This window comes from Bos mutus, chromosome 5, assembly GCF_027580195.1.
Source record: "Bos mutus isolate GX-2022 chromosome 5, NWIPB_WYAK_1.1, whole genome shotgun sequence".
Classification (NCBI taxonomy): Eukaryota; Metazoa; Chordata; class Mammalia; order Artiodactyla; family Bovidae; genus Bos; species Bos mutus.
Window position 1 is genome coordinate 114,034,383 of NC_091621.1, and position 24,589 is coordinate 114,058,971.

Genomic DNA, 24,589 nt, shown 5'->3' on the forward strand with positions numbered 1-24,589 from the left:
AGGAATCATTCCCAATAATACAAGACACGCCCTAAAGTTTTTCCCTTCAACTTTACTCATGTGAATAACACCTATTTATTCTCTTGTTTCTCTTGTGGCATTTATAGCAGGGCTTCCCTGGTGGCTCAGTGGTAAAGAATCTGCCTGCCAATGCAGGAGATGTGGGTTCGATCCCTGGATCAGGAAGATCCCCTGAAGGAGGAAATGGAAACCCACTGCAGTATTCTTGCCTGGAGAATCCCCATGGACAGAAGAGCCTGGTGGGGCTACAACCCATGGGGTCGCAGAGTAGGACATGACTTGGTGACTAAACCACAACAAGGCATTCATAGCTTTTCAGGATAGGACCGCAGGCAGCTGGGCCACCGTCCCACACACTCCTGTCTTCCCAGGCCCCCTTTAGTCACTGCAGATCTGAAATTACCTCCAGGAGCTGCCCAGTGGGGCTCAGTGGAGGTGAAGACAAAGTGGGTAATTACTCAGGATTTAAAACCCAAATAATTGGATGGTTCCAGGAGAGTCTTTCCAAGCTAATTTGAACTTACCTCGGTAGGTTATTTTAAGGATTTACAGTAGAGATCATGAGGCATTTTTTAAACTACCGCTCAAACTGCTCTAAAGAATTGAAAAATACATCTATCTAAGGGAAATGAAAAGGACGACAGGAAAGGAAATGCCAGTCGAAAATAACAGTACGGCTCATGCATCAACAAATGTGAAATCAGTAAAGATTAATATTAAGATCATTAAATAACCCACCAAAACATTCTCCGTCTACTTATTCCTCTGCCAAACGTTAAAGAAGAGGAGAGAGAGAGACAGCCCACTTTTTGCAGCCCATTCCCCCCACAATACCTGAAAGCACTGATGGAAAAGGGGGCTCTTTTTATTAAGCGCTGCTTCCCCGTGGTGAGGTTCATCTGCTTCATTTCTGTGCACAGAGACAAAGAGGTGAGTCACGGGAACACACTGGGCGACGCCATGTCACGAAGCTTTGCAGCCGCACAATCGGATGGTCAAGGACCACGGGCTTCAGGAGCAGCTGCCAGCACCAGCCTTATTAGGGATACCTGACCACACGTCTGGTTATCAGCTTCCCTGCTTGATCTAAGCTAACACAGGAGGAGGCCACCCTCAGTACGTAGGGTCTATTCCTTTTCGTACCGTGCTTGAGTCAAACACGTGAACAGAGAGGGGTTCTCAACTTTGGAAAATTAGAAGTACTAGGAAGAGAAAGAAAGTACTGAATCTTCTGACTGGCTTCTTTAATGTTTGATTGTTTCAAAAATTTTGGACATAACAACAAAAACAAAAAAGATACGTTACCATGATAAAACTTGCACAACTCACAGTTTCAAAAATTTGTACATTCCTTGCCTTCTCTGTAAATTGTACACCTAAACCAAAACAATAGAAAACCTAGCTAGACTCAATACAGACTTACACGAGGGATGCAGTGCTAAGAGGCTAATGGACTGACTGATGTATCACTTTCTTCTCTCCTCTCTTTCTCAGCCATGGCGGTATTTGCCAGGTCCACCTCATCATCCCCACCGAGGTAGGCGCTAAGTCTTACCGAGGGGATTCTGGTCACTTCACCACCCTGTCTACGTGGACGTCATCCCACGCCAAGATGAGGTGGTCCACACAGCCGGGCTGCTGCTGTGAGAAGTGTGCTCACCCCTCCTGTACGCCTAGGCTCTGCACACGCTGGCACAGCCACCACGCGGCGAGAAAGCAAGGTCGTCTCAGCACATGGAGTTAAGCCTATGATGCCTTCACCTTATACCAGCTTGTCTTGAGCTTACTTCTCACCAGTTTTTTTATAAAGAGAAGCTGAGCTGGCTTGTGACAAAATGATGGGGGCTAATTTTGCCAATGTACGTGGGAAATGCTAATACCTACACTTTCGAAACAGTGTCATTACATAGAGGGGTGTGAGCTGGTGTTTATGTGACTCTTGTTCTTTGATAGACTTTTTTTTTTTAAATAAACTGCACTGTCCAAGAGAAATGCTCCCCCAGATACAATTCACTAGAAAGTATTCTTTCAAAGACACGTGGCTTGTTGGAGCACGGACCAAACGCTTTGATGAGTCCTGCCCTCCATGTAAAGCTTGAGGTCTGCACGTCATGACGTCTCAGTGCGGCTTCAACACTGACAGTTGTGCACCAGCCTCAAGTGTCCACCAGCACCTTCTGTCTAAGACAAGTGTCGGGCCCCTTAAAGGCAGCCAATTTGCCTAATGTAAAAAATGCTATGCTTAGTCAGCACTGCTGCTACTGCTGCTGCTAAGTCGCTTCAGTCATGTCCGACTCTGTGCGACCCCATAGACGGCAGCTCACCAGGCTCCCCCATCCCTGGGATTCTCCAGGCAAGAACACTGGAGTGGGTTGCCATTTCCTTCTCCAATGCATGAAAGTGAAAAGTGAAAGTGAAGTCGCCCAGTCGTGTCCAACTCCTAGCGACCCCATGGACTGCAGCCTACCAGGCTCCTCCACCCATGGGATTTTCCAGGCAAGAGTACTGGAGTGGGGTGCCATTGCCTTCTCTGTAGTCAGCACTAACTCTTAACTAAAAACAAATAAACAACTCTGGGGGCATAGCAGTCATTGGAGACTTGGCTGCACCAATGTCTTAGTGGACAATTTAACCCCCTTCAGTATGTCTGGGCCTTGGCTCCTCCAGGGGAATCTCCTGTGTTTCACCAGCCCCCTACCTGCTACCACAGCCAGCGCTCACTGATATAAGGACTCCACTCTCAGGAACCAGGAAAGAACACCTGACCTGGATGACAGAGCTGTGTGGCAGTGCAAAGCACTTTTGTTAAGAAAGCCACCCTCCCTCCAGGTCCTATTTGCCTCTGACCAGTAAACAGCTGAGGCTGGCAACTGGAGAAGGCAGTGTGAGTACAAGAGGTTTGTCAAGGGGTCCTTAAAAGCATGCCCTTGGATTTCATCACAGATGAATGTTCATCCCGGATTAATTTCATCACAGATGAAATCCAAGTGGGGCTGATTTCCAGACTAGCTGGCTGGAAATGAGAGATCCAGAAATCAGAAAGTGGCTGAAGGCAATGTCCACTGAAGAGTGGTTTTCTAGGCAAGATACCAAGAGATGGGTCATTTGGCTGAACTTTGGCCTTAAAACTAGAACCGGCCACCTAGGACTTTGTCACGTAACTGCTCTGGTTGATCCTGAAATCACCTGATGGCTCCTACCTATTTCAAGAGACTGAAAGGATGAGGAGCAACACAATGGCTTAGAGGCGTTTTGTGTTCCTTAGGTGAGAAGCATTATATGAACTCAAGAGATACGAAACTCTCCATATATATCAGTATCTATAAGCATATGAACACACCTTTATAAAAGGCAAATCCAAAAGATTTTAAATGTTGAATTTTTGTAGAGGCATCTTTATGTATTACAAAAGGGGTTTACTTTGCCGTTTGCAAATATTAATATATCAACTAATCCTGATCTGCAGAACTGTAGATTTCACCATATCAACACACTAAGAACACACAACTATTAGGGGAAAAAAACATACCTGCAAAGTCTATCTTGTAGCTGAATTTGGAAGTGGTAAAAGAAATGGAGCCACAAGGGTTTGCTTTGAAGCTTTTTTCGATATCTTCACTGCTAACTGAACACTGAATGTTGGTATCCGGCTTTAAGACAAACCAGAAAGTTCATTTACCAGCTGTTCACAGAAACGGCTTGGCCACAGAGGCAGGTACTGGGGGACAAGACAGAGAATGGAGGGACAGAGGAAACTTGCTGACCTGTCCTAGTCACCAACACATGGGGAGAATCGGCTAAGACAACATGTGGGCAAAGGCTTAAGGATTTTCAGCACACACACACAAAAAACTTTAACGACTGGTTATAAGGCCTTTTTCCAAAGTATTGCAATATTTTCAGATTATTGCCAAAATGACACATCTTAAGTGGCTCAAATCAAATCTTTTAAGTAGCCTCGTAAGTGAAAAAAGAAAAAAGACCACAAACTTTTGAGTGTGGGCTCACATCTCAGCTTAACAGTTAATTAACTGTGTGACTCGGGACCAGTTACATTAACTTTCCTGAGTTTCCCAGTCTTTGGCTGTAAGAGAGTGTTAGCATCTGCTTTCAGGCTGCATGAGGCTGGAGGAGAACACATATCTACACCCTCTGACTTGACACTGGAAGCACAGGGGCGCTTCATGCAGGCTGGGTCTCTTCCCTGACCATTTGTCCACCAAACCAGGCCTGGCCTTGCGCACACATGCCCAGCCCACACACCCCGCAGACACGCTCATCCCGCAGACACGCTCACCCTCTGGACACACAGAAAACATACACCGTACCTTCTAAGAAAACACTGAAAATCTGGGGAAGGGGAGAGGAGCCAGAAGAGTTTGACTTTTCTTTTAGTTCCGCTCTCTGACTTCCCTAAGGTTTGGTTTCTGGCGGGTGCAGCTTCTACTGATTTTTCACGCGAGCATGACGACGCTCCGCGTTTAACCCCCGCCCCACCCAGAGGGGCGCTACCTGAAACATGTGCCACTTGCCGCACTCCGCCAAGTAAAACCAGCCCCACTGTGTGTCTGACGTGTCCATCTCATCCACCTCGCTGTCTGTCGTCTTGGATAAGAATTCTTCTGCTTTGTGAAACATCTCCTGAAGTGCCGGAGAGAGGAAGAGATCGTTTTCTTAGCAACCAGTGCGCTGTTTACACATTACTTTTTTTTTTAATTTTTACTTATTTAATATATTTACTTGGCTGCAGGTCCAGGGGGCACTAGTGGTAAATAATCCACCTGCCAATGCAGGAGACTTAAGAAACGCAAGCTTGATCCCTGGGTGGGGAAGAGTCCCTGGAGGAGGAAATGGCAATCCACTCCAGTATTCTTGCCTGGAGAACCCCATGGACAGAGGAGCCTAGCAGGCCACGGTCCATAGGGTCACCAAGGGTCGGACATGACTGAAGTGACTTAGCATCCACACCGCATCTTGGTTGTGGCAATGTGGGATCCCGTTCCCGAACCAAGGATTGAACATCGGCCCCCTGCATTGGGAACACTGAGTCTTAGCCACTGGACACCATGAAGTTTCTACACATCATTTTTCTTCTCACAAAGATCTGTAATGTCAACTCTGATGCTGACAAACAGCATAGTGTCTTGCATATTGGCTCTGAAGATAAACATGTAAAATGATGAATATCACATTTGCACATCAGACATGGAACATAAAGTTCCAGTTTTTAGCAGCAACTGCTGGACAAACAGTTTGGAGGTTTTGGATTAACTGCTTATAAGAGAAGTTCCCAGAGTGGGCTGTTTAGGAAAAAAAAAGAGGAAAGCTTCAGTGTGCATGCTCAGTCTCTAAGTCACGTCTGACTGTTTTGCGACCCTAGGACTGGAGCCCGCCAGGCTCCTCTGTTAGATTTCCCAGGCAAGAACACTGGAGTGGGTTGCTGTTTCCTTCTCCAGGGAATCTTCCCAAGGGGTCAAACCCAAATCTCTCATGTCCTCCACTGGCAGGCAGGTTCCTTACCACTGTACCACCTGGGAAGCCTCGATTCAGTCTGCGATTATGAAGTAAACCACAAATTTTAGTTTTACGCTTAAACTGTCCACAGTCTGTTTAAAAAATCTTGGTGTTTAATGAAAAAAAAATATTGACGATCATTGCTTAACAAACATGACAATCAATCAGACACTTGGGTGGATGCATCGATGTCCCTGCCACCACTTAAGCAAGCTGTATCAGCACCAAGAAGCACTCCAGCTTCTCAGTTTAGCGCCGAGAAATGTGGCTTATCCTCTGTTCATGTATTTGGCTGAAGGATCCACGCTACCACTACTAGTTAAAACCAAATACTGACACATTTGATTTTTGTTTTGAACGTTCGTATTTCGGGAACTCCCTGGTGGTCCAGCGGCTGAGACTGAAGAGTTTTCACTGCCAGGGCCCGACTCAATCCCTGGCTAGGGAACTAAGATCCTGCAAGCTGTGTGGCGTATCTTTAAAAAAAGCAATGAATATTCATATTTCATTTAGTGGCATGGAAAGATGTTTGTAAAATATAGTATTGAGAGAGTACAAAGAAGGCTATAATAAATGGAAACAGTATGATCCAATTTTAATAAAAATATACATCTATCTTTACCCACATAAATGTGTATATGTCTATATATGCACACGTGTATATGCACACACACAGAAAAGTCCAAATGGATATACGTTTAACATGGCTTTTTCTCTGAATGTTAGGATAATAATAGTAATAATAGTAACCCTTATATAACTCTTCAGTTCAGTTCACTTCAGTTCAGTCGCTCAGTCATGTCCGACTCCTTGCGACCCCATGGACTGCAGCATGCCAGGCCTCCCTCTCTAACACCAACTCCCAGAGTCCACCCAAACTCGTGTCCATCGAGTCAATGATGCCATCCAACCATCTCATCCTCTGTCGTCCCCTTCTCCTCCTGCCCCCAATCCCTCCCAGCATCAGTCTTTTCAAATGAGTCAGCTCTTCGCACCCGGTGGCCAGTGCTGGAGTTTCAGCTTCAGCATCAGTCCTTCCAGTGAACACCCAGGACTGATCTATAGGATGGGCTCTTCCTAGTTGCCAGATGCTGTCCCCAGTACTGCACGAGCAACACTCACAACAGCCCTGTAACATAGGTACTATTACTACCCCACATTTATAAATGAGAAGGTCACAACAGGGAAGCCAGGGTTCAAACCCAGGCAGTGCAGACCCAGGGTCTGTGCACTTCCACACGATGGAACACTGCCTTATATTTCCTTATCAATGACTTTATAATCTTGTCTATATCATGTACATGTTATTATTTTTGAAAGTTTTAAACACTTTTGGGTGGAGAATGTGATGAAGAGGAGGTCACCAGAAAAGAGGGAAAGAGGTGAGTCATGAAGATTCAACTTTACCTAGAATGTAGCTTTCTTTCCTCATTCTCTAAGGGTTTTTAAATTACTAAATTTGCACAGCTAATATATGAAAATATTCTCCTTGCAAAAAAGCAGAACATTCAAGATAAAGCTAAAGACTTCTTTGACCATCACTTCCCTTCCTGGTGGCTCTCACCTGCTTTCTCCACGGTTAATCAATACTATTCACTTAACTGTGTATCATTCAGACTTTGCTGTGTGTGTGTGTGTGTGTGTGTATGTGTGTGTGTTTCATCATACACACACACACAAAGTTAAACGGTTACTGGTGATTTGTCAAAACTTTAATTTCCTGTATCTCTGATTTTTTTTTTTTTTTTTGGCAAAGAATATGTAGTACTTGGGTAATTTGGAAAAAATTTCATTCTTTAAAGTATCCAGAAGTGGTTTCACCTGGGCTAAGCTTCTATGCCCTTGTTGAGAAACCTTCTATGCCCGGTTTCCTTCTCACAGACCTGAGATGAGAAGATCCTTCTTCCCTGGCTGCTGGGAGACATGACGCCCAGTCCTGCAGAGTACCAAGCACAGTACCTGAGCACAGGGGATGGGGCTTGTTATTTTTTCATTCCTGTTTGGAAACTCTCTCCAAGGAATGCTTTGTAATTATGTTCAGGAATTTCCCTTCATGTTTTAAAGTGGATTGGCTGCTAAGAAATTAAAACCAGAACACCCTCAGAGCAAGAGCTGTAGATTTAGGCTCTGCTGTGTGGCTCAGTAGGTAAAGAATCCGCCTGCCAACGCAGGAGACACGGCCTTGAACCCTGGGTCAGGAAGATCCCCTGGAAGAGGAAACGGCAACCCACTCCAGTGTTCTTGCCCAGAAAATCCCATGGACAGAGGTGCCTGGCAGGCTGCAGTCCGTGAGGTCGCAGAGTCAGATGTGATTTAGCAGCTGAACACACAGCACCTGCATTCCACCTTATATATTTTACCAGGAATAAAGGCAGTGATTTAAATTTTAAGATCAGCTGTGTAAGTTATTCACAGCGCCTACTCTTCCTTATGATTTACTGTTCACCTAATTTGCCCATTTACACAGAAAGCAACAGTGACCTAAATTTAGTTTTTCTTCCGAAAATAACTTGAAAAATTGGGAAGGATGAATTTCAAGGAAATAGTTCGGATAAATATTTGGCTTATGAGTTCCATCGAGGAGAAAAGGGATGGGAAGTAGAAAAGCCCCCCGGACACAGCATACAAGCAACCGGTGTGCTGTGGTGCGTCACACTAACCCAGGACCACGCCGTGAGCCAGGTCACAAGGCGGGCGTGTTCACCACAGTCCTTTCCAGGAGGCCCGTCAAAGGCAGCTGTGTGTGTGTCAGCAGGTCAGAGGGGCGCCCAGGACAGACTTGTCTTATCATCCCTGTACAGAGAGGGCCATACCACAGGCTGGTACCACTGCCCTAAGGAGCTTCAGATTTTATAAAATTCCTCGTCAACTTACACTAATGTTTTCCTCCACAATCCAAGGCACAAGAGAAGTCATTATTCTCCAATTAATGTTGGGGGAAACGAAATAGAGGAAAGATAATTACATTGTCTAGAATCACACAGCTGGCAGTTCAAAGAAGATTCTAGAAATACCCGAGGCCTCTGGAGCGTTGGTTCTTCCCTAAGATGCCAGCCCCCTGTCTCTTCTCTCCTCTGGGGCTAAAGGTGAATGTGACTGCTTTGCTTCACAGATGTTATGACTTTCTTTCTACAGACTCAGTTCACAAGACTAACTTGTATGGTTTTCAACAAGTTCACCCTCCAAAGGAATGGCTAGTGTATATAATTAGGCTCAAAGAGGTAAGTCAAGCTTCAGTGAATACCTTTAAAATACTGTAACCACGGAAGTAATGTATCGAGGTTATGATACATTTATAGGCAACAAAAGGAGTGTGTACAAGCTGTCCACCAGAGAGGAGGCAGTCAATAAATGTCAGTGAGATGGGTTCGATCAGCCAGGATGCCATACTCTGCTTGATCTTCTGGTTAACTGGCAGACAATGATACTTCCTGCACATCAGGCTGAGGAGAAAAAAAAAAAGTTAATGTAAAGTGGAAAAAAACGTTTTGTAAATTTTCAAGTGCAATGCGTATGCTGGAGGAGCCCGTCTACAATGCTAGCTTTTCCAAAGGGAGTATTTATGGGGCCTGGGAGCAATCAGTTTGGATCATCAAATTGAAAGGCCAGGTGGAAGATAAGTTTAAAGTCAAAATCCTGGCCTGTGAGAGAAAAATAACATTCCAGATGGCTAAAACCCTCTGATGAGTTTATTAAAGTAAGTATCACTTGTTTGGTTAGTATAAACATAACACCTTGAGGAAATAATATTTGGTAATGAAAACCTCCTTGTTTCTTATATGTGTCAAAGTGTGAACTGTTAGTCGATCAGTTGCATCCAACTCTTTGCCATCCCATGGGCTGCAGCCTCCTCTGTCCATGGGCTTATCCAAGTAAGAATACTAGAGTGGGTTGCCATTTCCTGCTCCAAGGAATCTTTCCAACTCAAGGATCAAACCTGGGTCTCCTGCACTGCAGGCAGATTCTTCACCATCTGAGCCACCAGGAAAGCCCCCCTTATTATAGGAAGAAGGTCCAAAACTAGGCATCAAAAGCTTAGAAACAGGGTGGAACTTTTGGAATGACAAAACTGCATTTTAACTGGTGGACATTATTTTAAAGAACAACAACATTTAGTCTCTGGAAACTATCCTAAGAGCATAAAGCAAAAGAAGTATTTGCTCAAGAAAATCGACGAAGTCTCAGAGCAGGCAAGGGAAGGTCTGGCCTTTGAGCTGAGGTCTGCTCCATCAGCCCTGCTCCCCCTGCTCTGTGTTGCAGACAAGAAGACAGGGGTTTCCTCTCTGTCCAGCTGCTAGTCTGGGGCTACGACACCCTGGAAGGGGCTGCCTGCCCCCACGTGCAGAAGGTCTATTTTGGGCAGACAACACCAAGGACTCGTCTCCTTTCCTCTACCCAGTCCCCACTCATTTGGTGGAAGCTCCCGTCCAGACCCAACATGCTGTGAATACGGGGCCCTGACTGCTTCCACCTAGTCTGCTCCCAGAGTAAAGTTTTCATGGCAGGAGGAGTAAGTCAAGACGACCGAGGGCTGTCATCTCCCCTCTCGCCCAGTGCCCACTCAGAGGAAGGTGGCACTCTGGGAAGAACAGGCTCCCATCTCCAGTTCCAGGCGCAGTGACACTGGGGTTCTATTTACCGGAGCAAAGGTACACCCCTGCTTAGGGTGCAGAGATCCATGTATCTGCCTGAGGGGGCTGGCTCTACATGAACAAAGAGTAGAGAACCTCATGCCTAAGAACATTATTGGAAAAAAAAAATAGCAATCTTTTCATGAAATTAAGGAGAAGCTCTGATATAAGCAGAATGGCAGACTAGTCAAAAAGTTAACATAGAGAACCAGGGAAAGCCAACAAGAGCCCACATGGAATCAACAGTGGCAGTGGGAAGGCTGTGCACAAGCTCTAGGCTGTACCAACCCAGGAGTGGTCAGAGCAGGTCCTGGGGCCGATGTGACATCTCCAAGGCTGCACACCAATCCATCAGCATGGGGGGAATCTCACTGGCACAGGGGCTTAAACATTTCTTCTAACAAAACACCGAGTAAACCGCCCTTTTCCACCGAGTCTTTTATTAAAAAATCAGTTGTCCATGTTTGTGGGCCTACTTCTAGACCTTCTATTCTAATAAACATTTTTTCTATTTTGAATACACGGTTTTGAGTGGAGTTTCATGTCATGTTGCTTGCTCAGTCGTGTCCAACTCTCTGAACTGTAGCCCGCCACGCTCCTTTATCTATGGGATTTTCCAGGCAAGAATACTGGAGTGGGTTGAAATTTCCTCCTCCAGGGGATCTTCCCGATCCAGGGATTGAACCCACGTCTCTGGCATCTCCTGCATTAGCAGGTGGATTCTTTACCACTAGTGCCACTTAGGAAGTCCAGTTTCATACTCAATCTTTTAATCAGATAGCATTCAGTTCAGTTCAGTTGCTCAGTTGTGTCCAATTCTTTGCGACCCCATGAACCGCAACCCGCCAGACCTCCCCGTCCATCAACTCCTGGAGTCCACCCAAACCCATGTCCATTGTGTCGGTGATGCCATCCAACCATCTCATCCCCTGTCGTCCCCTTCTCCTCCTGCCCTTAATCTTTCCCAGCATCAGGGTCTTTTCAAATGAGTCAACTCTTTGCATGAGGTGACCAAAATATTGGAGTTTCAGCTTCAGCATCAGTCCTTCCAATGAACACTCAGGACTGATCTCCTTTAGGATGGACTGGTTGGATCTCCTTGCAGTCCAAGGGACTCTCAAGAGTCTTCTCCAACACCACAGTTCAAAAGCATCAATTCATCAGTGCTCAGCTTTCTTCACAGTCCAACTCTCACACCCATACATGACCACCGGAAAAACCATAGCCTTGACTAGATGGACCTTTGTTGGCAAAGTAATCTCTCTGCTTTTTAATATGCTATCTAGGTTGGTCATAACTTTCCTTCTAAGGAGTAAGTGTCTTTTAATTTCATGGCTGCCATCACGATCTGCAATGATTTTGGAGCCCCCAAAAAATAAAGTCTGACACTGTTTCCACTGTTTCCCCATCTATTTCCCATAAAGTGATGGGACCAGATGCCATGATCTTAGTTTTCTGAATATTGAGCTTTAAGCCAACTTTTTCACTTTCCTCTTTCACTTTCATCAAGAGGCTCTTACAGTTCTTCTTCACTTTCTGCCACAAGGGTGGTGTCATCTGCATATCTGAGGTTATTGATATTTCTCCCGGCAATCTTGATTCCAGCTTGTGCTTCTTCCAGCCCAGCGTTTCTCATGATGTACTCTGCACAGAAGTTAAACAAGCAGGGTGACAATATACAGCCTTGACGTACTCCTTTTCCTATTTGGAACCAGTCTGTTGTTCTATGTCCAGTTCTAATTGTTGCTTCCTGACCTGTATACAGGTTTCTCAAGAGGAGGTCAGGTGGTCTGGTTAGCACTCCAAATTTGTTCTTCTTTCTCAGAACTGCTTTGGCAAGTCTAGGTCCGTTCATGTTCGACTGGGATTGAATAGTGAATGAGCTACCTGGAACTGGCATCTCAACAATATTTAGTATTCCAACCCATGAATGAGGTATGTCTCTTGACTTATTTACATCTTCTTTAACTGTTTTCAATAATGTTTTATAGTTTTTGATGTACAGATCCCACTCATCATGTACAGATCCCACACATCATTTCTGCAAGATTCATACCTATTTTTGATACTACTGTAAATGGAACTGCATTTGAAATTTCAATTTCTGATTGAATGTTGCTAGTATGTAGATATATGTTGATTTGGGGATATGGTTTCTGTATTTGGCAACCTTAGTAAACTCACTTATTAATTCTAGAAAACTTCTAGACATTTCATCACATTTCTATATAGGCATCATACAGACAGAAGCTTTCCTTCTTTCTTCTAGCATACAGATGTCTGTTTTTTCTTTTCTGTGCTTTTTCTTGTCTTACTGCACGGTTATAATTTCCAGGATAAAGGTACATAAACAACAAGCATCACTGCCTCATTCCTGATCTTAGTGGGGAAGCATTCAGTCTTTGACTACTAAGTTTAATATTAGATACAGGTATTTCATAGATGTCCCATGTGTCAGGGGTCCCCAAGGTCAACCTGAGGCTCATGAGAGAAGAATTCACAGGACTCAGAGTTGGTCGATTCATGGCTATAGTTTATTACAGTAAAAGTATACAGAGTGAAATAAACACCAAAAGGAAATTGGATGGGGTGAAGTCCAGAGGAACCATGTTCAAGCTTTCAAGTGTCCCTTCCCACTGGAGTCACACAGGACACTTAATTCTCCCAGAAACTCTGTGGGCAACAGAGGGCTGCCCACCAAGGACATTCACCTGAGCCTAGGTGTCCAGGGGTTCTACTGGGTATTGGTCATGCAAGCATATAGCACCTGTGTGGGTGACCCACCTCAGCTGCCAAAGTTCCAGACCTCCAGAAGGTTAGAACTGACCATCAATCACATTGCTAGTATAAACTATCTGGACACTGATGGAGCATGGCTGAAGATCGCAACCATGCAATTGCACTCATTAGATAACCAATTCCAAGAGTTCAGTTCTTTGGAGTTCAGCAAAGGACAGTCATGAAAACAGGTATTGGTCATTGCACATTCTTGAGAATGTGCAGAGTTTGAGCAGCCCAGGCCTGTTCAGTTAACCTTTTCTGTACACCCCTTCTCAGGCTGAGCATGTTTTCTTCTGGTCCTAGGCAGCTCAGAACTTGTATCAGGAATAGATACTGGATTTTGTCAAATGCGTTTTCTGCATGCATTGAAATAATCATACGGTTTTTCATTTTAGTGTATTTGCAGATGAGTTATACTGATTGCTGGGCTTCCCTGATGGCTCAGATGGTAAAGAATCTGCCTGCAATGCAGGAGACCTGGGTCTGATCCCGGGTCAGGAAGATCCCCTGAAGAGAATGGCTACCCACTCCAATATTCTGCCTGAAGAATCCCAGGCACAGAGTCCATGGGGTCACAAAGAGTCAGACATGACTGAGTGATTAGCACATACTGATTGCTATTCAAATATTAAACAAACCTTGAATTTGGGGGATAAACACCATTTGGTAATGATGCATTAACCTTATATATTATTAGGTCTGATTTGTCCTTTAGAATGTTTGTGTCTACATTCATTAGGGATGTTGATCTGTAGTTGTCTTATAGCGTCTTTGATTGGTTTTGGTATTGGCATGGTGACAGTTTCATAGAAAGAGTGGTGAAGTATTACCTTAACTTCAATTTTCTGAAAGTCTGTGCAAAATTGTTATTATTTCTTCCTTAAATGTTTATAAAAATCACTGGCAAGCAACTGCACTTGCAGTTTTCTTTGTGGGTAATTTTTTTCTACAAATTTAAATTTTTTAGTAAATACTGGGCTATTTGTGTGATTTATTTCTTGAGGGTGCTTTGGTAATTTGTGTCTTAGAGAGAACATGTCAATTTTATCTCAGTCATCACACTAACTGACATTCAGTTGTTCATAACAATCCCCTTACTATCCTTTCACATTTGTAGAATATGTAGTGATACTATCTCTCTCATTCTCAATATTGGTAATTTGTATTCCCTTTTTCTATTTTTTCTTCTGGTTTCATTTTCTCTGTTGTTTCATTTTCGTGATTTTCACTCTAAACTTTATCTCTTTGTTCCTGCTTTAGTTTAATTTGCTCTTCTTTTTCTCATTTCTTAAGGAGGAAGCTGTGGTCACTGATTTGTGGCTTTTTTTATATATAAGCAGCTATAACTATAAATTTCCCTCTGAGTACTGCTTAGCAGCATACCACAAATTTGATAGGTTTTCATGTTCTATTTTCCCTTATTTCTTTAATCAATGAGTTTTGTAAGGTTACTATTTACTTACCAATACTTGAGGATTTTTACAGATCTTTTGTTTACTGAATTCTAATTTAATTCCATTTCACTCAGACAGCATACCTATGACCCCAATTCTTTTTTTTTTTTTTCACGTTCTCCCTCCAGCCCCAGCACACTCAGAGCCTCCTCCAGCCCCGGTGGCGCGCAAGGCCCCGGGAGCCTCTCTGGGAGTCCTGGGGAGACGCTCCTGCCCGCCAGGACGCCATCAGGGATTGAGGTGCTCCGAGGCTCTGGGTCGAGGCAGGCGTTTGGACTCAGCATCCTTCGGGCTGGCGTCAAGGGTCAAGCCGAGTGCCCGCCTCTTCCTAATCCCCAATTCTTTTAAATGTATTTAGACTCCATTCATGGCCCAGATACATGATCTATATTGCTAAATATTCTCTGTGTAGTTAAAAAAAGAAACGTGTATTCAGCAGTTGTTGGATGTAATTAATGGTCTATAAATATTGATCAGCTGAAGCTGATGTTGATAATGTTGTTCAAGTCTTCTATACCCTTGCTCATTCCTAACTACTTATTCCATCAATTATTGAGACAGGAGTATTAAAATCTCCAACTAAAATGGGATTTGTCTATTTCTCCTTAACAGTTTTACTAGTTTTGTTTCATGTATCTTGATACTCTGTTATTGGGTGTATAAATGTTTAAAGTTGTTTCTGATGAACTGACTTCTTTATCATTAGGATATGGCATTCTTTATAACTAATAATACCATTATCACTGAAACCTACTATAATATTAATACCACTCTTTCTCTCAACTAGAGTTAGCACTGTGTATCTCTTTCCATTTAGTTTTATCCTACTTGTGTCTTCATTTTCCATGTGTGTTTCCTATAGACAATTTACAGCTGGGTTTTGCTTTTTAATCCAATCTGACAATCTGCCTTCTAACTGGAATGTTTGGAGTATTACTTACTATTATCGATTGGTTAGGTTTATCATCTTGCTATTTGCTTTTTACTTGTCCCCTGTTCTTTGTCCCCTTTTCATCTTTTTTTTTCAATCTTCTTTTCGGTTGAGTGCTTTGGGGATTCCGCCTCTTCTCCTGTGGAGGCTTACTAACTATAACTGTGTGTCTACACACACTGTGCTTGTTGGTTCCCTTTCCAGGCACGCTAACACCTACTCTAACTCGGGTTTGCCAGCTTCTGGCCCAGTATCTCCTACCACTGTCACAGACGGACACACGCACGCACACAGGCACTTGCCAGGACCTCCAATGAGCTGTCCTCAGTCCTGTGCACGTTTATCAGACCTTATCTTATTTAACCTCTCAGTAACATTTTACCCATTAATCTAAATTACTTTTTTCTCAGTTTTCATTGAATCACACTCTCCAAATCATCTTAGATTTCTGGCCATGATCCTCAACCGTTTGCATCTTTACATCTATTCATGCTATCACTTGACAGGTTCCTGGTGCTCGGTCCTAGTCCCTTTTTGTCTTCCTTAGCATCTTTAAAACATGGTCCTTAAGAATTAGGAAGTAGTTCAAAGGCATTTTCAGAGAAAAAAAAGTAAAGGAAGAAATTTGTTCACATGCAGTTTGCAAAGTTGAAATATAAGCTTAATAATGATTTTCACAAAAATCCTTTATTTTCTTACCATAACGCCTATGTTCGGTCTGTGTTAATCAGCTCATATAAGCTGGTGTTCAGCAAATATAATGGTGTAAAAACAAATAAACTTCCACACAATTTTCAAACAGAGCCCAAATCAATCTCCTTTGTTGATAAGGATACAGAGGAACCCAGGCTAAACAGGCATTACCCAGCTAAAATGGGCAAAAGTCTTGATATTGCTGAGAACCTGTCAATCCAAATTTAATGCCCAATTTAACTGCTGTGACCAAAAAAAAACAAGCTCTTGACAAAATTTCTTTATTAAATTACTCTGTTGGAAGTCACATCTTATCAATGGCACATGATACAGCAGAGCGATTGTTATCACTTGAGTGTTTCAACATGTATTTAGTTTTAAAATTGAACAAACTACAAGAGAGAAAATACAAATCCATTCTCGTAGCACATGTAGTATGTAACAGGGTAGGAGAACTCAACAGCCTTCTGTTCTGTTTACTGATGGGAACTCATGGTACAAGGGAAGTTGGCTTTCATTCAGGCAATGATACTTTTGTGGGCTGTGACGTGGGCTGGAAAAGGTGCAATCCATTCACAACTAAAAGAGCTCAAGCTATACAAACAGCAAGGAAATGTGCTGCTGGGTTCCTAAATGATGCTTAAACATCTGGGACACTCAGAAGGCAGCAATGTGCCTCCCGAGTATAACTGGGTGTGGAAGGAAACAGTGAAAACCAAGTACCAGCAAATCCTGCCACCTCAGAGCACGTGCTTTCAGACGCTGAAGGAAGAAATGACAGTGTCTGTAAGATTCCTCTTCCCACCTGATTTACTGGCTGCCAAGGATAAAAGTGCTGACAAGAGTTGCTGAAGGGAGGGATGAGATTAAAAACACTTCTTCGTGATACAGATTAAGCCTATGGTCAAGCTTGATTTCCAGAGGCCTATGGAAGTGATGCTGAAACACAGTCAGCATCGTAAATAACGGCAACCTACTAGTCCAAGGCCAAAACATCGCTAAACCCTTTTTTACCCCAAGTTTTAATGCTGAGAATACAATACCAGATTTCACAAAGTCACCAAACTATGCTGGAAATGGCTCAATTGCTAGGCTCTGATTTCCTCCAAGAATCTGATGGTTTTCCTGACTCATTGGAGAGGAAGACTGACCTTAGTATTGTGAATATATAAAGAACACAACCAGTGTTACAAGAGAACAGGAACAGATACTTTCCAGAAACTGAAGCAGTCCAAGAATCCACTTGCTCCCATCTTCCAAACATCCTGGCTGGTTGAATCCTACAGTTATCTGATATTATAAGTGTGTCAATTTGGTGACTGTGTTGACCTGGGTTGACCCACCCTGCTCTCCTCAACCCTGGACCACACACTACAGCTCCCTAAGTGCCTCCCCACGGTCCTTCAGATGTCCATCTGTGCAAGTTCTAGTCACTGCCAGAACAAACCACCACCAATTCAGTGACTTATAAGAACACACTTTCTCATCTCACAGGTCTGTTGCGGTCTGATGTGGGACTCACAGGCTAAAATTAAGATGGGCTTGGTTCCCACCTGGAGGCTGCTGGGGGGCTCAATTTCCTCGGCTTTTCCAGCTTCTAAAAGCCGATCGCACTGCTTGCTTTACGGCTCCCTTAAGTCCATCTCCAGTCAGCAATGATGTACATCTGTGATTCTTCCTCCAGCCTCACGCTCCCTCTGACTCACTCCTATCTCCATCTTCTGCTTTTAAGGACCCCAGTGATGACGACACTGGGTACACCTGTACAATTCAAGATACACTCCCCATTATTAGTCAGCTGACCAGCAATCTTAACTCCCTTTTGCTCCGTGACCTGACAAGAGTCACACTTTCTGGTGACCAGGATGTGGAGACCTTTGGCAGCCCATCACTCTGCCTCGCATACTCTCTAACACAGAACTCATTTTCCCCACAGCAGCCAGAATGATCTTTGTAAAACCCCTCCTCTGAGGGTAAAAGTCAAATCCTAAACAGGTGCCACAAATCCACACGTGGCCTGTTCCTAACTACCTACCGGCCGGACTCCTGGTTCCTGGCGTTCCAGCCACAGATGGCTTCTCTCTCAAGCTCCTTCCTGCCTCGGGGCCTTCGCTCGGGGCATCTCTGCTGTCTGAACAGCCCTCCTCCCCTCCCATGATGACTGTACCTGGCTAACCCTTGCTCAGTCCCTCAAATCTCTGCAGAAGGAGCTCTCACTGGGTGGCCTGACCGGATGGATCTCCGAGTCCAGCACTAGCTCCTCCTGTTACACATTCCAGTGTGCTTTTTCTTTCAGAGCTTCTACTATGGTTGGAGTTGAACGCTAAGGTGCAGTTATTGGTGTAATGTCTGCCTCACTGCATAGACCGCAAACCCACAAGGGCCAGGCCTGCTGGGTTGCTCACTACCGTGAACTCTGGGCCTGAGAACTCACTGGCTTATAGTAAGTGCTAAATAAATGAGTGAGCGACCTCAGACCTTATTTCCAAAGCAAGTCTACTCTGGGAGGGGAAGCTGCACGTGCCAAAGGCCTCAACACCCTGCATGAGCACCAGGCCAGGGGGGGCTCCCTCGGTGAACCACCCCACGCCATCCCTTCAGGCCTCAACCATGAACACGCACCCCCAGCTTTGTCTCCGACTGTTCTGCCCTGACACCAGACTCACCCCTAAGCCCTGTGCAGTGCCCACCATGCCAATTCCAGGAGGGCCGCATTGTCTTTCTCCTCCTATTTGTGGGCGACATCACTAGAAAGTCCTGAATCCCCAGAGATGTCATCACAAAGATTTTCTGCAGTTCAGGAGCCCTTCCTTTAGCTCTGGTTTCCTGCAGCCCTCCCCACAGGGTCTTTTCTACTCACTCTAAATCCTACATCCCAAGTTGGAATGGGAAAAGCACTTGTTCTGGGGACAGAAAGCTCTGTGTTGAAAACTGGGCTGTCCTTATTCAGAAAATGCACCCAAGGTTGAGCCTTTGTCTCATCATTAAACAAAGGACAGTAATTTACACCCGCCCCCACCTCACAGAAGTACCGGAGGACCCCGTAAACTAGTCAGTGTTGCCCCCAGCCACCAAACATCGCACATCATCACACCTCTCTAAGCTCAGCTAAACCCATTGCCAGAACAATTATAGAGAATGCCAAGACAATGCCAAAGTTCTCGGTGACCTCCCAGCAAGTCAGGTGCTGGGGCAGAGGAGGGGCTGGGGGAGCTGAAGTTTGAGTAAGAAAGACAAAAAGTGTACGACTATTCTCTCAAGATGCTGGACACAGAAAGGAGAGAAGTCTGGAAGCACCTGTCAGTTACCAAACCCCAAGTGGATGCTGATCTTGAGAACATGTCTGCATAGACACTACACTGTCTAAACTTTCCCTGCGAGGAACCCACCCTACCTCCATCCCCCCTCCAGCCCAAGGGTACGTCTATGAAAGACACTGCCTACTCCAGACACACACAGCCACAGATGTCAGCTGCCACCCCCTACAACCCTCCACACTCATTCTCTCGCGATGTCCTCACCTAGACTTGACCCACCAGCCATGCTCTTCTTCCATGTCACTCCTCCACTGAAGCTGTACGGGTCATTCTCTCTTGCTTTTGCGGGCTTCAGCTATTTTGCTTCCTCTGTCCTTTCCATGAGACCACATCATGTGACTCGGACACCTAGCTCAAACTGTAAGTTACTTCACTAAACCTACCCAGTCCCCCAGACACCCTCTGGCAACACTGGCCCCATTCAAACTATACCTCCAGCCCTTGAGGATAGGCTCTGACGCGGTCCAGGTTTGCACTGGTCCCTTCCTAGTGTCTGGAGTAAGCAGGTGTTTATCTCGTGTTTGTTGATGGGGTGAAATCATGACTTGACAGCTCAGGGAGCTGGGTTTAGACATGCTACCTATGAACTCTTGGACAGACAACCAGTAGCTCTGTCCATCTCCCAGTTCAGAGAAGGGGTCAGGATTAATGGCATACATTGGGCAGGCACGGCCATCAGAGTGATACCTGAAGCCTGGGAGTTCAGAAAGACGCACCGAGACAAGAACAAGGGGAAGGTGGAACGTTTCAGGACAGAAAAAGGCAGTGCAGCTAAGCCAAGATCAGGATTCAAGGACAAATCACAGGAAGGAAAAGAAATCCAAAGAAGTACAGTCCCAGAAAATTCCAAAAGAAGAGAGAGGAGGTTGTGAGAAATACTTCCAGTGGCATTAATGCTGCAGAAAGACAGAAGAGGGTCAGGTGTGCAGGTGGCCGTTGTGCATGGTGATCCGTAAGCTCCTGGTGACCTCCCAGCAAGCCAGGTGCTGGGGCAGAGGCAGGGCTGGCGGAGCTGAGGTTTGAGTAAGAATGACACAAAGTGTAAGACTATTCTCTCAAGATGCTGGACAGAGAAAGGAGAGAAGTCTGGAAGCAGCTCAGCTGTGATGATAAAACAACAGAGGAAAAGGAGGCTTGGCAGGTGGAGTGCCGCGCTGACTTACAAACATCATCACGGCTCCCGCCAAGCGCAGGACAGAGGCAGCGAGGACATGGGTGCTAAGAGTTCCGTGGCTTCCCCACCTGCTTGATCTTGGCAAAGTCATTTCCTCCTCCCTCCGCTACGTCACTAGACTGTTCTCACCGTCCGAGCTAACAAGGGAAAAGGAATTTCACAAGAGTTTATCACTCTTTATGAACTAAGACCCTGTTACTGCAAGAGATGACCTGTTATCTTAAGAGACGTTTGTCACTTTTCACTTTCTGTCATCAGAGAGAAGCTGGAACTCCCTCCCATGTAATGTTGACACTTAATCTATTTTCAGCAAAGAGGGGTAAGACAATGGCAGAGAGAGCAAAAGGCAGGGCAAGGTCAGGGTATGCAGAGTCAGGCAGTGATGGTGCTCCTTCCAAGTCCTTTCTGCAGATCTTGCCGTTTTCCTAAACTGAGGGACACTGGCCAAGGGCTGCCTCCCCCAGTGGGTGGAGAACTGCCAGGAACCCCCACTGGAACTGAGAACATGCCGCCTGTCAACCGGGTCTGCCTCAGTCGGTGCCTGGCTGGTAAAAGACTTGAACAGAATCACCACCAACCTCATGACTGTCTTGAAAAAGGAAAATAAAACTGTGTGCTGAGATAAAGTTTATTTATAGCTCCTTGGTTTTCTTGTGTGGGGTTTCCCCCCACCCAAGGAAATGCTGCAAGTTCATGGTGATTTTCCACACTCCAAACATGTCTGGGTGACTTTCCAGGTGGAAGGGGGCGGCTGCTTCTAGTATTACCACAGCCAGAGTCAGTGCAGTTATCTCCCCAAAACACTTGCAAGTAGAATACAGTATCACACAGGAGGTGTATTTGCCAGAGGAGATATATTTGCAGATTACAGGTGGCATATCAGAGTCATAGATACTACCAAAACAATACAGGGAGAAATTAGCAGACATCTTCAATTAAAGCAGTTCACTATGCCTTCCTCCACAAAGCAGAATTTATTATACCATTCAATGGAAAGAAATGGTAAACAGTAATTTACACTGGTGGGTAACACAGAGTCATCTGTATTTATCTTTAGGATGCTTTTTTTTTTTCATCTTCCCAATTGTGTTTGGTTTAGAGAAACATTAAAATTAATTTTTACTCCAGGAGCACAGCTGGACAGACAATCCAGATGCTTCTTCTATTAAAAGAAACTAACAAATTGCCAGAGGAAACCCAAATGCAGGATGCTGGCTGTATTTATACAGAATAGACCTGGGTTCAGTCCCTGGGTTGGGCAGATCTCCTGGAGAAGGGAAAAGCTACCCACTCCAGTATTCTGGCCTGGAGAATTCCATGGACTATGTAGTCCATGGGGTCGCAAACAGTTGGACATGACTGAGCAACTTTCACTTCACAAACTGTCCTTATTGATAGTATTCATATGCTCAGAGGAAGAAAAACAGTATCAGTAAGAAAACACAGGACCATTAAGACATATTAGAGTGGCAAGACAAGGGTCAGAAGAAGAATGTGGGTTTGTAGGTGCAAAGTTCATCACAATTAACAAAAGTCAGTCTGCTCTACTGAAATCAAGCAAAATCGCTAGAATGATTTTAGAGAAAACCAACCATTCCTTCCAAAGAAGTGAGATAATGCCATAACAAACTAAATACAGGAGATATTCACTAGCGCCTCTATAACCCTCACAAACACACCAGTGACCCAATAGTGAATTCTGATATGTACGTTATGGAGAAAGAGAAAAAAAAAAAATGGAGCAAAGGAGTCTTCCCAGTGTTGATACAATGGCCTTTGTGAATTCAAGGGGCATTTACTGAGCACCTACTATATGCCAGGCTCTCTTCCCTAGTCTTTGGATGCCACAGGAAACAAAACAGACAAAAATCTCTGCCCCTGTGGAGCTTACAACATAATGAAGGATTTAAGACATGTGACTTTGAGCAAGACATGTACTTAGATGAGTAAAGATGTGTTATGGAGAAACCAGGAAGAGGACAGCCAATAAAAACTGAATACACACACACACACATAATAATAATATATGAAACTGACTGATGACAGCGAAAGTGAATATATAAGCAGAATACATTCTCACAATCTGCAATTATTTTTGCTAAAATCAAAACCCGGCAATTACTTTCCTCTGATGTGACCTTATATTAGAGGATTCTATGTCTGAGCCAAAAACAAAAAAAGTCTTAAATGATGACCATCATTACATGAAGGTCTGGGATGGAACCACAACATGCAGCGAAAAAATCCAGACCAACAGACTAGTCTCTACTTGGGAAAAACAGATGGAAATTTACTGATAACTCTCTTCTTTACCTGGAAATATACTCCAGGAACGAGGAAGATGTAGTACTGATGACAGAAAAGGAGTTACTGCAAATATGGAAACTGGGTTACTAAAGTAGACTCAGGAATTTCTCTCAATAGACGGGGCAGCTGCACATATTTTGGCCAACAATTCGCTGATACATGATTCTGCCATTTTCCAGTTAACTCAAAGGTGTAAACAGCGTCTAACTGTGTTACCAGGCGACTTCGCCTCTAACAGGAGACTAATAGAAATACTCCTGGCAAACGGACTCCTCTCTTTTAAAGCTGCATATTAAACGAAGGTACAAAAACAAAATAAAAATATATGTAGACACAATGCGAATACCGGAGGGAGAAAGACTTGCAGCGGGAACGCTCCAGGTCACCACTTCTGTCCACCCGGGGGAGAAAAAAAAAATCTAAGAACACACGTTCGCCCCTCCACCCCTCCCACCCGTTTTCCCAGGCTGTCCATCAAAAAGGGGAAAGGCGCCCCGGCGGTTCCTCTTAGGCCCATTCAGGGGAGAGTCCGGGGGGAAAGCCCCTTCGCTTTGGATAGGGGTGAGGTGGAAGGCTGGCAAGTACATCTGAGCCTAACGAAGACTCACAGGTTCGAGGCCCAGGAAACGCCAGCCAGACAGCAAAACGCAGTCTAAAACGACAGTGTGGAGGGATGGGGAGCAGAGTAACCACAGCGAGTCCAAATCAATCACTGGGACGGGTCAGACAGCCTGCCCGGCACTGGAGACCCACCAAGCCTTCTCCACTGTTCGCAAGGTGCTGCCGGAGCCGCCGAACCCGGGGCCTCCGCGTTCTCGGAACTCAACAGCCGGCCGGCGGGGCCAGGAGGGGTGCGGGGTGTGGGGGGCGCAGTTCCCGGGAACTCCGCCCGCCCTCTCCCGTCAACCCCGCCCATCGGTCCGCCCCATCCCACCCGGCTACTCACCGGATTCGCTTCCCACATAGCGGTGGCGAAATCGAGCGGAGAGAGCCTAGGGGAAGGGGCCGGCCGCAGGGTCGGGGCACTGGATTTTTCCGAGGGTCCCCGGGAGCCAAGGGCCGGAGAGGCAACCTTCTCGTAGGCCTCCTTCTCCCCTGTCACAGGCCGGCGTCTTTGGACGCCAAACCTCCCGACTTCCGGCTGCAGCCGGCCAACCAACGCCGGCCCCGCCCCGTCCCCGGAAGCCCGCCCCGCCCCTGACGCTCCCTTCCGGTCTCGGCGCGGGGTGGGCGGAGCCTGCCAGGATCTGAGTGGTCCTGGGCTTTTTAAAGGGTTTTCAGTCCAAGCACACGTCCAGGCCTGCAGTTGAAGTGTAACGTCCACTCTGAGAGAACCTCGCTGGCTGTTCTTCCTCTTATATTTATTGATCACCGCGTAGTGACCAAGAGGTAGACAGGCCTGAGAATTAATAGCCCGCAGGACAAGCTTTCCGGAGAAGGCACTGGCACCCCACTCCAGTACTCTTGCCTGGAAAATCCCATGGATGGAGGAGCCTGGAAGGCTGCAGTCCGTGGGGTCGCTGAGCGTCGGACACGACTGAGCGACTTCACTTTCACTTTTCACTTTCATGCATTGGAGAAGGAAATGGCAACCCACTCCAGTGTTCTTGCCTGGAGAATCCCAGGGACCGGGGAGCCTGGTGGGCTGCCGTCTCTGGGGTCACACAGAGTCGGACACGACTGAAGCGACTTAGCAGCAGCAGCAGGAGGACAAGCTTTCATGCTCAGACTCGGTTTCCTCACTCTCAGAACTGAGGTGATAATAG

The 24,589-nt window shown here is 45.4% G+C and overlaps 1 protein-coding gene across 4 annotated transcripts in view; it reads right to left on the bottom strand.

Moving 5' to 3' along the window:
- PARP11 (poly(ADP-ribose) polymerase family member 11) overlaps positions 1 to 23,978 on the bottom strand; it is a 31,829-nt gene extending 7,851 nt beyond the window's left edge. The window contains exons 1-5 of one of the 4 annotated variants that reach the window (XM_070371757.1): positions 23,770 to 23,977; positions 8,780 to 8,978; positions 4,534 to 4,662; positions 3,551 to 3,671; positions 856 to 931 (exon numbers count right to left, since the gene is read on the bottom strand). In XM_070371757.1, coding sequence (XP_070227858.1) covers positions 856 to 931; positions 3,551 to 3,671; positions 4,534 to 4,662; positions 8,780 to 8,974 — 521 coding nt within the window. In that variant the 5' untranslated portion in view covers positions 8,975 to 8,978; positions 23,770 to 23,977. The other 3 variants (XM_070371758.1, XM_070371759.1, XM_070371760.1) reach the window with 3 other exon arrangements.
- Between the last annotated feature and the right edge of the window lie 611 nt (positions 23,979 to 24,589).